Source organism: Peromyscus leucopus, chromosome 20 (assembly GCF_004664715.2).
Source record: "Peromyscus leucopus breed LL Stock chromosome 20, UCI_PerLeu_2.1, whole genome shotgun sequence".
In the NCBI taxonomy this organism is placed as follows: Eukaryota; Metazoa; Chordata; class Mammalia; order Rodentia; family Cricetidae; genus Peromyscus; species Peromyscus leucopus.
This window is the reverse complement of record NC_051080.1, coordinates 33,406,807-33,422,294: the sequence shown is the minus strand read 5'-3', so window position 1 is coordinate 33,422,294 and position 15,488 is coordinate 33,406,807. Positions and strand designations below refer to the sequence as shown.

Sequence of the window (15,488 nt, the reverse complement as noted above, 5' to 3'; positions counted from 1 at the left end):
CGACCCTAACTTCCAGCCGGCGAGCGCGCCGGCATCCGCCCGCCGGGCCGGCCGGCCGCGATGTCCGGCGCCGAGGAGGCCGGCGGGGGTGGCCCGGCTGCGGGGCCCGCGGGTGCCGTGCCGGCCGGGGTCGGGGTAGGGGCCGGGCCTGGGGCTGCCGCGGGGCCAGCTGCGGCGGCGCTGGGCGAGGCGGCGGGCCCGGGCTCCCGGACGAGGCAGGCCTGGCCGGCGCTCGGCAGCTGCAAGAGGCGGCCGGCGACCCTGACGCGCCGCCCAAGAAGCGGCTGCGGGCGGCCGAGGCGGCCGAGGCAGCGGCGGCGGCGGTGGCAGCGGGCAGCGGGAAGCTGGAGGAGCGGCTGTACTCGGTGCTGTGCTGCACCGTGTGCCTGGACCTGCCCAAGGCTTCCGTGTACCAGGTAGGGCCGCCGGCCCGACCCGGCGCCGCGTCGCCTGGAGGCCGGGGGCCGGTGGCCGGGAACCCTTTCCTATCCAAACATCCACCTTCCAGGCCTGCGAAACCCTGCTCCTGTCTCGATGCTCCTTGTCTTTTCTTGCTTCGAATCTCATTTTCCGTGTTCTGTGTTACCCTTTACTTCTCCCTCTGAATTTCTTCTCTCCTCTTTAGATCTCTTGTCTACGTCTTCTGGTTCCCCCCAGGGTGCCCTCCTTGACATATTCCAGATCCCTTTCAGCTGACCTCGCAGAGATCTGTGAACAGGTGTCCTCCCACCTTTTCTACTGCTCATCAACACTGCCCCTCACTTCTAGACTCCCTGGATGAAGACGCTTCTTCACTGGAGATAGGGCTCCAATTCTGGCAGCCACACCCCCCCCCCAAGAGTGCCCTTCCATGCCTGAACATTAAGTATACCCCCTTTTCTGCCCTATGAAGCACAGTTTCCTTCTGAAGAACTGGAAGAAGGAAGGGTCTCTCATTCCTCCCCAGTCCTAATCTGGATGAAGCCAGCTGCATCAAATCCTACTTTTTGGGTACTTTCTCCTGCCCCAACCTGGCCAGTTTTCCTACTCAGGCCCATCTCACCCATGCCAAGCTGGCTTCCAAAGTTGCCAGGGCATAGGAACTTTGTCCTAACCCTTCCCATCTGAAGACCCAGTGTGCCAGGAGTTCTCAGCATACTTGTCTGTGTGGGCCTACCATGCCCTCTCCCAGGTAGAAGAGAGCAGACCTCCGGTTCAGTGGGAATTGTCTGTCCGCCTTTCCCTGGTCTCTATCCACCTCGGTTCCCGGCCTCTGTCCGCTTTCTTTGTACTTCAAGCAGCTGAAAGTGGCTGGTGAGGCCTGTTTCCCTGTTTTTCTGTAGACTGAGGACCTGGCTGAGGGCCAGCATAGGTCTAGTTTGTGGCTATTTTCCCACCCTTTGGGTCTCTGTTCTTGCCTTGTCCTGAGGTTGTTGGGGTGTGTGTGTGTGTGTGTCTGTGTGTGTGTGTGTGTGTGTTGGGGCGGAGGGAGATTCCAGTGACCTGAATGGGACATTCACCCTCCTAGGTGTTATGCTGGGGCCAACTGGAGGTACATTTCCTACAGCTGCTGGTTCTTTTTTTTTTTTTTTTCCTTTGGTTTTTCGAGACAGGGTTTCTCTGTGCAGTTTTGCACCGTTCCTGGAACTCGCTCTGTAGACCAGGCTGGCCTCGAACTGACAGATCCGCCTGGCTCTGCCTCCCGAGTGCTGGGACTAAAGGCGTGCGCCACCACCGCCCGGCTCACAGCTGCTGGTTCTAGCTCCAGCATCTACCTCTGATCCAGCATCAGAACCTGCTCACAACCTTTTGTCTTGTCTTGGCTTCTTGGTTCTTCTTCGTGGAAGAGCTCTTCCCTTCCTAGGATTGAGTGAGAGTCCAGCGAGACAAGGCCATAGAAGGGGGTCCCAGGGCATTCAGGAGGTTCTTGGTTGTTCCTGGCATGGTGATAGGCCACATGATATTGGCTCCTGGTCTACACAGAGAGCTGCCGTCCTGCGTCTGTCCAGAGTGACTAATGAGACTAGCAGGTTCAAACCAGTCTACACTGTGTTAGGAATTGCTCTGGCTTGGGCAGCTGGAGTTAGGCAGCTGAGGAAGAGTAATGGAGTGGTGTGAATGGAGGGCTGCCTTCCCAGGTCCTGTCCCAGGCTGAAGGTACCAGGGTATTCCTGGAGCACACTTGGTGACCCAGAGGAGCTATGGGCATTGACACTGATCTCTAGGCTCTGCCACTAGGCCCCTTCCCATCTCTCTTCTGTTTCCCTGTCACCTGCAAAGACTGGGAGAATTCCTTAGAACATGTGATTTTTGGAAGAGCCCTTGGGCAAATTATCTTTGCCTGTGCACAGATTCCATGTAAAATGGGAGTGCAGCGATAGGAAGAGAGGAAGTTTCCTAGTGTCTTAGAATACTGCCAGAAACACCTGTGGCAGTCTCCTACCATATGCAGTGTAGCTCTGGAGGGTCTTGTTGCTGTCCCCACCAAGGTACCAGACAGGCCTCTTCAGGGGTCTTGCCTGGTCTTCTCAGGATCTGAGCACAGATGTCAATATCCCCGGCCAGGATCCGCTGCTAGTCACCACCTCTGCCTGAGCTCAGCTCTTCTATCTTCTGCTCACCTTCTTGTCTAACCCATGTGATGGGCTGTTTCCACCTTCAGCTTTCGCTGGCAAGATTTGCCTGACCTCAGCAGAGCACGTGGCTCCAGGTGGCCCCAGCCATGCCGTGCATTCTGGGAACTGACTCAGATGCTCTGCTGGAGTGAAAAGGAGTGGGTAACCATGCTGTGCCTGGCGTGAACTGTGGGGAGAACCCCATGGGCTGCTGGAGTTGGCTGGGTGTGTGGTAACTTGAGAGTGTATTATCCGGACGCCACCTGTGCTGCCAGGGAAGCGGACAGGGACAGACTCAGGCTGTACGTGTGGGCTCATCCTCCTGGTCCTGAGATAGCCTTCGGAGCTGCAGGCCCAATTCCCGTGGGCCATACTCATACACTGACATGTCACAGACTAGGAAATTTGCTCAGGTTGTCTGACCGAGGCCATCAGCCAAGTAGCTCTGATGCCCGGGGCCTGTGTCAGAGCTGCAGCAGGAACTGCAGGTGCCTGCTTTGATGTTCTCTGTGTGGGCGCTAGGTATATCCTGGGCAACTGGCCTAGCAAGGTGTGTAGCCACCCTCCTGAGTCTAGGGTGGGCCCTTCCCAAGTCAGCCAGGCACTATGGCAGGTGCCTGGTGGGTGGCATGAAGGCCGGAGGGAACCCACACAAGAACTAGCTAGTCCAGACTGGGCAGATGGACAGACAGTTTGTGCTGGCTCCCTGTTCTGGATGTTTTCGTGAGGCCAGAGGGCAATGTAACCAGTCAGTAGCTACACATGGTGGTGCCTTGTCTGGGGGAGTCCCAGCCTGCAATGTTGCAGCTGTAGCCTGAGCCCTGACCTACTTGCCCTAGCTTTCCTGCTATAATCCTTCACGTGTAGTCCAGTATGGACTTTTGTAAGATAGACCCAGCCTTGACCCTTTCCTTGAGTGTCAGCCAGGCCCAGCCTCTTAGCACGGCATCTGGCAAGGATTCTGCTCCTCCTTCCACCCTCCCCAAGCTTTTGAGTTCAGGGATCAGTTCAATGGGCCTCTGTCATGGCACACAGTGAGTCCAGCTATATCTGATAGGAGCCCAGACACTCTGTGACCAGGGCCCCCTGTCACTACTCCACTGTCGGACAGGTTTTCACTTGTGCTGCCCTCTCCACGTCCCTGCCTGCCTCTTTGCTTCCTCTTGGGCCTGACTGCAACAAAACCCATCCGGGGCCGTCTGTTCTCCCTTTGACAAGGATTCCTGTCCTTTCCTACTCTGCCCCAGGCCCCAGAAGATGGCTATGTTCTGCTTTTGCCTCTGAGTATGGGAAACTGGCTATCTGGTTGAGAAAAAGCCCAGAAAACATTTGCTCCATCTCTCCCCAAGACCCTTCTGAGATTGGTTGGTGTCCAGGGGCTCCATCATCTCTCCCCAAGACCCTTCTGAGATTGGTTGGTGTCCAGGGGCTCCAATCACACACATGGCCTGGGGTCCCTGGCACTGACAATAATGATGGTTCTTTCTTCTTCTCCTCCTCCTCCTTTTTACTTGTATGTGCATGCGTGTTTTGCCCACATCTATGTATGTGCACCATGTATGTGCCTGGTGTTTGCAGAGGTCAGACAAGGCTTCAAATCTCCTGAAACAGGAGTTATGGATGATTATGAGCCACAGCAGGTGCTGTTAACTGCTGGGCCAACTCTTTGGCCCCTTATTAGTTCTTTGAGGCAGAAAAGAGCCTTGAGAAAAGGTCTGCTTAGGTATCCAAGGAAGGACTACTGGCTTTTTGTTTTGGTTTTTGGTGTGTGTGTGTGTGTGTGTGTGTGTGTGTGTGTGTGTGTGTGTGTGTTGGTGGTTACTTTGAGTTCCTTTTTAAATCTAACCAGTGTTCGATTCTGAGTAAAAGCCACATTCTGGGAGATTGCTGGGCCCTGCCCGAGTCCTGGATGTGGCTAGCCTAGGACTTCACCTCAAGCCTTAGCAGAAGGCTCTTGTGCTGTTCTCGCTTCCACAGTATTGGTTGTGTACCCATGGACAAGGAGCCAGTTCTGCTCAGGCCGGTGCTTGACCCTGGAAGTTCAAGAAGCTGGGTCAAGCCTCAAGGTGCCACTAGGCCTGATGGAGCCTTACCTGTGTCCAGGACACCATGGAAGACTAGAAAGAGGCTCAGGCGGCCGAGCAGCACTTGGGTATTTGTGCATTTGGGTACCAGTGGCTTCTGTCAAGAGTCTGGGAGTCCGTGATACCCTGAGCGGGAGGGTAGGTGTTCATATGGGTCTAGGTACCCCTGTATTTGTGGGGACTATGTTCCAGGCTTGAAAGAGGCGACTGACCACAGGGAACATGTAGCCAACTATGAGTTGTGAAGGACCCATTTCTAAGACCTGCTTATGGGTCAGGGGTCCCTAGGGCTTCTCCATGAGCATAGCTATTCCATCTACCTCTTCTCACCCAAAAGGAGAGCCTACCTCAAATAGAACACTCCTGCCCTGGGTATATATGCGCTGTCTGAGTACATGTGAACTGCCCATAGATTGGTAGATGAAAGGGCTAGGTGCTTGCCTGGAAGTATAGGAGCAAATGACTGTTTCTGGACAGTTTAGAGGAGCCTAGGACCTCAGCCCCATGGGGATGGAGCTCTGCAGGCTTTGACATGGATAACTGCAAGGGTAGCATTTGTTCCGAGGCTGCTGTAATCGGAGTGTCAAGCTTTGCTGTGACACATTGCCTCTCCTACCTCATCCGGTGCCCGGGAAGAAACAGACCAGCAGAGAGACGATAAGTCCAAGATCATGCTGTTGGTGACCTATAGGCTGAGGGCGGAGCTCAACCCTGTGAGCTGCAAGTCAGTGTCTGTCACAAGAGGGCCTACAGTGTTACCTTGGATGTAAGTCTGTAGTTTGCCTGGTTGATGGTGGGATGGCAGCCTGGCCTGGCCATTGCAGGAGCAGCTTCTGGAGATGCCTAGGCACTGGGGCTGGCACTGGGGAGTCATCTGTGGCTAAGCTTCTGAATAGGCAATGGGCACAAGTTAAGGGATAGGCAGTGTGTCCAACTAAGGCTAAATATGGCTGCCTGGGACCTACATTTGAAGTTAGGTCTTGCTCAGGAAGTTATGGGAGGGTGCTAGACTTGTGCATTGTTTATGTAGTGCTTACCTAGAAACCACCCCTTGAATGGCTGGTGAGGGGCTCCAAGAGGTGTGCCTTGGCCCTTGGCTGGGCCAGTGTGCCACAGAACATCTTGGGGCTTGTTCTGCCATTGGGAGCTCAACTGTCACGGCCTTGACACCTCACTCTTTCTTCCCAGACCTTGTAGACTTGCCCAGAGGGACCCAGAGAAAAGCAGGGTAGGCACCACTTCCCTGTGGTGTGGAATTTGATTTGAGTCTGGAATTCCCAGGAGGATAGGCCCTGTGGTCAGACCCCGCCCAGACTTAGGTGGCTTCCAAGGTTGGGAGCAGGAGTGATACTGAGTTAGTGATAGGATTGGCAGCCTCAGCTTCCCATTAGGAGGACCTCAGACTCCTTTCCAAGTCTGCCTGGGCTGAGATTCGAAGCAAGTATCTGCAGCCTGGCTTAGAAGCCTTGAGAGGATCAGGCTGCAGCCAGGAAAAATACTGCTGCACCTCTGCTCAGGCTGCTAAACCCTAAAAGTGACTGCAGACCTGAGCCAGAGCTTCACCTAAGTCTCAGGCAGCTTCTTACCAGAATGTGACTAAAGCTGTGCACATGAGTGGTGGGCCACAAGGTCCTTGGGTATCTTAGTGCCGGTGTCTTGCTGGGTGAACTTTTTATTTTTCTTTTTAAGACAGGGTCTCAGGTAACCCTGGCTGGCCCAGAAATCACTTTGTATTCCAGTCTTGGCCTCAAACAGTCCTGCCTCTGCCTCCTGAGTTCTGAGCTTACACCACTCTCAGGTCTGGGTAGAGTTCTTGGAGGTTGCTATGGGGTCACGCCCTTCTTCTATGGGGGCATCCCGAGATTGCCTCTCTGAAACACATGAACATTTAATTTTGTGTTGTAGTCCCTTCTGCCTTCCAGAAGGAGCAGTAGTCATTGTCCCAGGAAGTCCCTGGGCAGATGGTGTTTAAAGGACTGGGACTTGGGCCCTTGGTCAGCACCTGCCATACCTATACCCAGCTCCAGTCCTGAGCCCATTCCCATTGACTTCTAGGGGTGGACAGAGCAGATGGGTTGTCCATCTCCACTTCAGGTAGCCCACATTCTGGCTTGCCCCTACCATGTCCTCTTCATCCAGACCCAGCTCAGCCAGGCTACTCTCCTCATAGTGCATGTTTTAATTTTTCAGCCAAACTTAGGGTTGTTTGTAGATAATCATGTGGTGTCCCTGTAGGCATGGATTCTGCATTCAGCTTCTATCACCATCAGTCTGCAGCATGTAAATTCCATCATTCACTGAGGGCTCAGAGAGCCTGTTAAAGCAATAAGTTGGCAGCTAAGGTTTATTAAGCATGGCAGTTCTGGCATGGCCAGGTAGTGGCTACATATGTCTCTTTCCCTAATGCACACTACACTGTACAGAGCAGCCTCAGAATGGTAGGCATGATATATTGTTCTCTCTCCCTCTCTCTCTCTCTCTCTCTCTCTCTCTCTTTCTCATTTTTTGTTTTTGTTTTTGAGACAGGGTTCCTCTGTATAGACCTGGCTGTCCTGGAACTCCCTCTGTAGATAAGGCTGGCCTCAAACTTACAGAGATCTTCTGCCTCCCAAGTGCTAGGATTAAAGATGTGCACCACCACACCTGGCTATTGGTCTCCCCTTTAAAACTGAGTCCCTCTCAGTGTGAGAGGGCTCTCTCCTAGTGGAAGCCCACCCTGGTATAGGGTTCTCAGCCCATCCAGTATCTTTTGTGGCACCAAATGGTACTCAGTGTATATTGACTCAATAAGAGACCCAGGTTCTAATAGTTTTGTCTCTGTGAGCAAGGACCTCCAGCTGGCAGGTCTGCTCCTGCTGATCCCATCTATATCAGCCTAACTCAGTACCAGGTCCGACCTACCTTTAACCTGAGCCAGCTTAGCCTCCTGCCTGCCATAGGCTCTGGAGCAACCCCAGGAGGTAGTCGTCCTCCCTGGGTGTTAGCAGCTGCTAGTTGTCACCTATGTTATCAGCAAGGGCTGCTATGGAGGGGCCGGGGTTGACCAGCCTCAGCCATTTCTAGTCCCCACATGAACAGCCTTTTGAAAGCCAAGGGGGGAAATGCCTGCCTCAGCAGCAACCATGACCCCAGGAGCAGCTGCTTGCTGGGTACCTTTTCCAGGTCAGGCAAAAAACCAGGCTTCTATGATAGGGAAAGTGGAAAAGCCAGGTTCCAAGCCCAACTGTGATTGAGTCAGTTGCCATCAAGGTCTGCTTTAGATGTAGCCAGGACCCCCATGACCTGATAAGGCCCTGCTCTTCCCAAGACCAGAGCTAGCTCTATCCCCGTGTCTAGCATGACCCTCCAAGCAGCTCTCAGTGTTTCCTAGGTACCAGCAAGACTTGGGAACCAGTGGGTACTCCTCTACTCTCTCCACCTAAACTCCCTGAGGACAGCTGGTCTGGCTGACGCCAGCAAGTGTGGGTGAGCACGTGTGCGTGCGTGCAAGCATCCCACAGGCCTGTGAGCTTCACCTCCCTCTCCTTCTTCGCAGTGTACTAACGGTCACTTGATGTGCGCTGGCTGTTTTATCCACCTACTAGCAGATGCCCGGCTGAAGGAGGAGCAGGCCACATGTCCCAACTGTCGTTGTGAGATCAGTAAGAGCCTCTGCTGCCGGAACCTGGCCGTGGAGAAAGCTGTGAGCGAGCTGCCTTCAGAGTGTGGCTTCTGTCTGCGCCAGTTCCCTCGCTCCCTCCTAGAGAGGCACCAGAAAGAGGAATGCCAGGACAGGTAACCACGGTGAAGGTGTGGCCTTGTTGGCTGGCCCTGGGGACCACATAGGCAGCCCAGTGATAACCCTGTAGGCCCAGGTGGTGAGAGCATGCCTTTCCACAAAAAACAGCTAGGGTCTCCACTAGTTGCTCTCTGGATATGATGGTGGCCCTCTAGGATTCTCTGTGGCTGTTGGGTAGGCCCTTAGAAAGTCCAGTACAGCAGGATCAGTTTGAAAGCTCTGGAAAGTTTGAGAGAGAGTCTTCTTTTGTTTGGCAACCCAGTCCCGGCACATAGAAACAGCTACTTGCCTGGCAAGGCCCTGGCACCAAGAACTTTTTTCCTGGAATGAGGCTGTGTGGGGTCTGGTATCACGGTCAGCAGCCACAGCTCTAGGCAGAGGGACAGCAGTACAGGGCACAGGAGGCATGTTGGCTAACAGCATAGTGCTTCTCTCTCCTTCAGTCTCCCCTGCGTCTTTCACATACATGCCTACATGTGCTCTAAGGGGCTGGGATCACAGTTCATTGTGTCCTACATACAGGGAAGGGTTTGTGGTTGGGCAGAAGTAGCCTCTGAGAGACTACTGGGCATGGCCATTGACCCCAGCCACAGAGTTGACCACTCTCCTCAACTCCTTCCAGGGTGACACAGTGCAAGTACAAGCGTATTGGCTGCCCATGGCATGGCCCTTTCCATGAGCTGACAGTGCATGAAGCTGCATGTGCTCACCCAACCAAGACAGGCAATGAGCTGATGGAGATCCTAGACGAGATGGACCAGAGCCACCGCAAGGAGATGCAGCTCTACAACAGCATCTTCAGCCTGCTCAGCTTTGAGAAGATTGGCTACACAGGTGAGGCGCCCCACATTCCCCTGCATGCCACACAGCTGCTGTTTGGGGCTAGAGGGCTGACAGCCAAGAGCCAGGGAGGCAGGAGGCTCTGGGCAGTGGGCACAGGCTGCGCCGAAGGCTAGGCTCTGGACAAGCTCCAGGTGGACAGGAAGATGCCTTGGGGAAGAAGATAGGTTGGAGCGTGAGCAGAAAGAGGGATGCACCTGCATGGCTCTTACAGAGGTCCTTCCCACCTGTCCCCCCTGTCTCTGCCCACCTCCCCAGCAAGATGACCTCCCCCTCATTGTATGGGGCTCCACAGATTTGGGATGTTGGGTCTAACTAGAAAATGGGGTGTATTTGGGGCAGTCTGGGGGCTTGGGGCCTTACCTTTGGAGCACAGAACAAGAAGAACATTCCATCAAGTCAGGTCCTGTCTGCAGATGTTCACTGAAAGCCACAGGGCCTCCTGAGGCTGGCAAGAAGCTTGGACAGGGCTCCAGAACAAGCTGAGGGTCTCAGCTCAAACTGTAGAACTGGGAGTGGATTGCCCACACAGGAGTAGAATGGACTGGGTCTATGCTCACTGGATCTCATGGCCCCCAGGCATCTGCTACCAGCTCTGAACATGTCGGGGAGCAGGAGCCAGGCCACAACTTGGGCCAGAGAACAAGAAGCACCTGCTGATACTGGGCCCACTCAGGGAAACTTCATTCCCTCTACTGCTCAGCCTACAGCAGGTGGCCAGCTCAGAGCACCCAGGGCAGTCTTGGACAGTCAGTCATGCTATGCTGCCTAGACTAGCCCAAACAGGCCTGAGATGCAGAGGGCCCAGGGGCCTGCATCAGCAGAAAACTCTGGCTCTTGGTTAACGGTAGCCTTGGCTGATCTCATGGCCTGTGGGGTCTGGGTGGGCCAGGCCATGTGGCTACAGCAGAGGCTGGGTGGGAAGCCCTGTCCACGAAAGAAGGACTGGCTGGCTGCCTAAGAGCCCACACATCCACAGCAGGACGTGCCAGCCACAGGACTGCAAAGGCAGCTCTGCCTGCTGAGCGACAGCCCCACAGACAGCGGGGCAGAACCCACACCACAGTGCAACCTCAAGGACTTGGCACTCCCCTTGGGCAGGACCAGATACCGTATGCCCACCTGCCGGCTTTTCTGGCAGCTTTGTATCAGAACCAATAAAGTGCACTTGTTCTCAGAACTGTATCCTGTCTGTGTGTCTGCTTACCCCGCCCCTTCGGGGACAGGGGGCTGAGGGTAAGGAGGGTGGCTCTGTGGGTTGGCCACACCTGGGCCACATGGCCTAATGTCCCACAGCCCCAGGACTCTCCAGCTAATTGGTGTTAATTCTGTTTGTAGTTGTTCCCCAAAGCTTGTGCACTTCCATTTGCCATAATTGCGTTTGACTTACCTTGTGACAAGTAGAACGCGCTATCTGGGTAAGTTGCCTTCCTCCCTGGCTGAGCCTGTCCTTGGCCTGTTGGGGAAGGCGCCACCCCCTGGCCCTCCCCAGCACTAACAGTTGGCTGTCTGGCCCTGTCTGTCTCCACAGAGGTTCAGTTCCGGCCTTACCGCACTGACGACTTCATCACGCGCCTGTACTATGAGACGCCCCGGTTCACAGTGCTGAACCAGACGTGGGTCCTGAAGGCCCGCGTGAATGACTCGGAGCGCAACCCCAACCTGTCGTGCAAGCGCACGCTCTCCTTCCAGCTGCTCCTCAAGAGCAAGGTCACGGCGCCCCTGGAGTGCTCTTTCCTTCTGCTCAAGGGCCCCTACGACGACGTGAGGATCAGCCCCGTCATCTACCACTTCGTCTTCACCAACGAGAGCAACGAGACGGACTACGTGCCGCTGCCCATCATCGACTCGGTGGAGTGCAACAAGCTGCTGGCCGCCAAGAACATTAACCTGCGGCTCTTCCTGTTCCAGATACAGAAGTAGGACGGGCCCGGGACACCTGAGGAGCCGAGGGCTGCAGTCCAGTAGTGCTGTCCCACCCCTCCCCGGCTTGGCAGCAGCTTCACACAGCTATCTGATCATTTTAGCAAAGGAGGCGAACCAAGAAAATCTAACACTGAGAAAGTCTGCATGCGTGTGCAACGGGGTCCCTGCCTCTGGCTCACCTTCCTCCCCATTGCCTCCCACCTCCTGCAGGCAGCCAGAGGCTGGGCTGACCACAGTGGAAACAGTACTCTGGGCTCCTCAGGTACAGGTGGTGAGGAGGGCAAGGAGCCAACCACCCTCACCCCAGCTCCCATCCTCACATGGAGGTGGCACGGTGGTTCCCTGGCCGGGCTCAGGGGCCCTGGCTGACTTCAGACAGCATATTTGATTGCAATTAAAAAGGCAGCCTTGTTTCCTACTTTCTGTTTTGTTGGAGGGGAAGGCGTGGCCGTGAACGGACTTCATGGGAGATTTGGTTTGGCCTGGTGGTCTGAGCCTGTCCTGTCCCCGATCCTGCACCTATGTGTGTACCCCAGGAGAGACTTAAGAGACACTGCCTCCCCCACAGTCTTATCAGAGGTGGGGACTAAAGCCTGGCCCGTGAGCCAGAGAGGGTTGGGCTCCCCAGCCGTTGACCACTCAGAGGAAGCAGGACTTGGCTAGTAGGACTCAGCAAATGTTTTCGGAATGCAGGGTGAAATTCTGTCTCTTCCAGGAAAAAATTAAACTCTACAGGCTCTTTTAAGTGATACGATTTTAGTGAGATATAGTCCATTCGCTTAACTCAGCATAGAGGGCCAGGTGTCCTCAGGGTGCCAAGGAGGTAGCCACTGTCTGTGAGACCTGCATTTAATGGAGGTGGGGGCACCGCAGGACCAAGGCAGAGCAGCATGGTTTATTGCCTAGGCAAGGTAGGCCTTCCCCTTGCTGGGCCATTCACAGATGCTCTGAGTGGTGGTTGTAAGCAGGACAAGTATTAGGGCCTCACGGAATATGAAGCAGCCATGCTTGATAGGGTGGGGCCCCGGCGCTCACTTCCTTGGGTTCCTCAGAGATAGATACTGAGAAGGGGAGGGCTTGCCTCCGTCGTCGTCTTTGCTTAGGAGATGAGGCTCTTCTATCATAGCTTTTTGTTGCTTTAATACCAAAGAACCGGTTTCCTCTGCCCTAACCAGACCTCCACATGCCTCACAGTAGTTCCTACCACCCCATGCAAACTGCCTGGGCCTGAGCTGCTCTGTGCTTTCCAAGCTAAGGGACAGGGTAGTCCTGACCATGTGGGCTCAAGTGCTAATGTTCCACCCACCTGACCTTACAGAGGGCAAAGGGCTGAGGAATGGAGAGAAGGAACTGTGACGTGGGTACAGGCCTCAGCTGCTTTCCTGAGCACGGTCAGGAATAGGCCAGGGTGGCCCTCCTCTTCTCACGGGCTTAGAAGTTTTTCAGCACTTTGTTTGGCTTACTGCATGGGGCTTGTGGGAGTTCTCTTCTAATGTGACCTGGCCGGGAGGGTTGAGAAGGCCCCTATTTGGCTTCTGCCTACTACCAAGGACCCCATGCCCGATTCCAGCACATCCATGGGAGCAGTGCCTTTAGGGACAGCCTCTCAAGTGTGCTCACCTGGCAGGTGCAGAGGATCTTTGGGAAACAGAGGAGGCCCCCCCTGGAAGACCCTCTAGATTCCACGGTGATGGTGTGAAAAGGCAGGGCAGAGCCAGCTTGCCCTAATAACCTGTGTCTGGATGTGCGAGAGACTCACTCGCAGAAGGCAGCCTGAAGGTCTCCGGAGGGGAGAAACAGGAAAGGAGGCTTACTCCCCATGGGCACAAGCCAGCTCGGTGGCAGGGGCTCAGAGACATACCCCGAGGCACACAGAGGGTGGGGGCAGGGCCCAGGTGAGACCCACGTAGGGGTGAGGTGCGTCTAACGGTACCCAGGAGAACTGCTAAGGCCTCTCAGTGACATGCTCAGTGCGGCCCCTACACTATGACTGTCACGTGCAGCAGTGACAGTGTCATGCGAGCCTTCCAGCCTAGAGGAAGCAGACAGGGAGAAGACTAGTCTGTCTCTTGGCTAGGCAAGGGACTGGCGTACAAACCTTTCAGCATCGTCACTGTGGGACCTTTATGGGGGGGGGGCGCACACCATGTCTCCTGGCTTGTGTCCAGAATCTTGTTATCTTGCTGTCCTAACCTGGCTCTTTATCTGTTGTCTCTGAGGATGGGAGAGGGGTTCAGCCTCAGCAGGTGTTGGGGAGGCTGCCAGAGGGGGTTGCATAGGCCAAGCCAGGCCTCTCCCCCGTTCCTTCCACCTGACTCATCCCCACTTCCTGTGAGCACCACATCCCTCCGTTGGCCCAAAGTGAGACATTTACAAAACAATAAAAATAATTTTCTAAAAGAGCAGAGCAAGAAGTGTTTTTATGGTTGTTGGAAATGACCTACATGTCAGTTTTGTGGTTTGAATTTTGAGTATTTTCTGTATGTACCTGTAGTTAAAAAAATATTCCAAACCATGTCTTGTCTGTGTTTCCTTACCAGAAGACAGCCTCAGAGTGGGGCGTCCTCTGCTCTGCTAGACTCTCTTGCTGATGAGCCTGTGCCCCATCCCAGGCCGCCAGTCTTGTGAAGCACTTGGATAGAGAAGCTGGATTGCCTCAAAAGGGAACCTGACTCCACAAAGTTGTCTCTGACTTAACACACATTACCATGGCATGTGTGGCCCCCAAATAATAATAATAATAATAATAATAATAATAATAATAATTTTTAATGCTTGTAAAATCCAGTCTTCCGGGGCAAGGCACAGTCTGAGAACACACTTTCATACAACACAATACCAAGTGCAGTGGAGCCGCCGGATCTCATCAGGTTCCTATTTTATGAACCCTGAGGCTAGAGGGAAAGAATTTATGGTCTCCCCATCAGCCCCGGGGGCCTGCTCCATGTCTCAAGCCTCTTGATTCTGGACCTTCCTCCCATCCACCCTTCTTCCCTCACAGTGTCTCTCACACACCTCACCAGCCTACCTTCAGAGGCAGATGGACAAAGGGCTGGCAATGCAGGCCTCTAGCTACTCTGACATCCTGAGACCCGTCAGGACCTAGTCTAACAGCTGCTGTTCATAGGAGGCCTGTCTGTGTCTGAGTTTCCTTTTCATCCTGCACAACTCCACAAGAAAGATCTTACCACACGCTTGCAGCCTTCCATATCACTCTTCTCAGCAGATGTTACCATCTGTCTAGCTGGGTGTTCTACTCCATGGCTTGGGGGGTTTGGTTGGTTGGTTTATTTGTTTTTGTTTTTTGAGACAGGGTCTCTCTAGAGAGCCCTGGTTGTCCTAAAACTCACTATGTAGACCAGGAGGACCTTGAACTGAGACATCCATCGACCTGCCTCTCCCGAATGCTGGTATTAAAGGTGTGCTCCCAGCTCCCACTGTTTTGATTACAATAGAAAATAAACTTGTCTGCCAACAAGTGTGGTGGACACATGCCTGTGATCCCAGCACTTGGGAAGTGAAATCAGAAAGATCAGGAACTCAAGGTCATCCTCAGCCACATGTTAAGTGTGAGGCCAGCCTGGGCTCCATAAGACCCTGACTCAAGGTCTAATGGTGGTGGTGATGGCTCATGCCTTTAATCCCAGTACTTTGGAGGCAAACGAAGGAGGATCTCTGCAGCCTGGTCTACAAGGTGAGTTCCTGGACAGCTAGGGCTGATTGGGGAAACCCTGTCTCAAAAAAACCAAGGGGCGGGGGCGGCAATGGGAAGAGACCCTGACTCAAAAAGAGAAAGACTCCTCTAAGTCCCGCTTCTCTGGCTTTGTGGGGTCCTGCATTATTTCCACTGGGACCCTCAGTACACAGTCCAATAGATGCCGAGTGTGAGCTTGCTTCATAGCCAGGGGTGAGAGCTCCAAGTCATGGCAAGTGTTTGGTCTTCAAGGTAATGGGGAAGAGAATGCCCCAAATCACAGGATTCCAAGGACAGTTCCAGGCCCTTTGCAGGTGAGGAATCTGTATTCGTTTCAGTTCTCCAGCCAAGACTGTAACTCACTTGCCTTTCAGTACAAAGCTGTACAGTTTTCAAGTGTCTTTACTGCATCTTCTGGGAATACCGATACCCACATAAAAGAAACGTTGTTCTGTTTAGTTCAGAAAGCACACACTCCTTCTTACATCCAGAGACCTTCTGTGTCCTTTACAAGTTGCTGTTCCCCAGGGCATCTGACAGCTCCAGTAAGTCCTCATGCCCAACTATTTATT

The 15,488-nt window shown here is 54.0% G+C and overlaps 1 protein-coding gene across 1 annotated transcript; it reads left to right on the top strand.

The window, feature by feature from the left end:
* The first annotated feature begins 45 nt into the window (after positions 1-45).
* Positions 46-13,624, top strand: LOC114694189 (cysteine and histidine-rich protein 1-like). The gene is given in 5 exon segments (XM_028870971.2): positions 46-202; positions 205-416; positions 8,214-8,452; positions 9,079-9,290; positions 10,828-13,624. Coding segments are annotated over 5 exon segments (1,197 nt in total). The 5' UTR covers positions 46-60; the 3' UTR covers positions 11,220-13,624.
* The last annotated feature ends 1,864 nt before the right edge of the window (positions 13,625-15,488 follow it).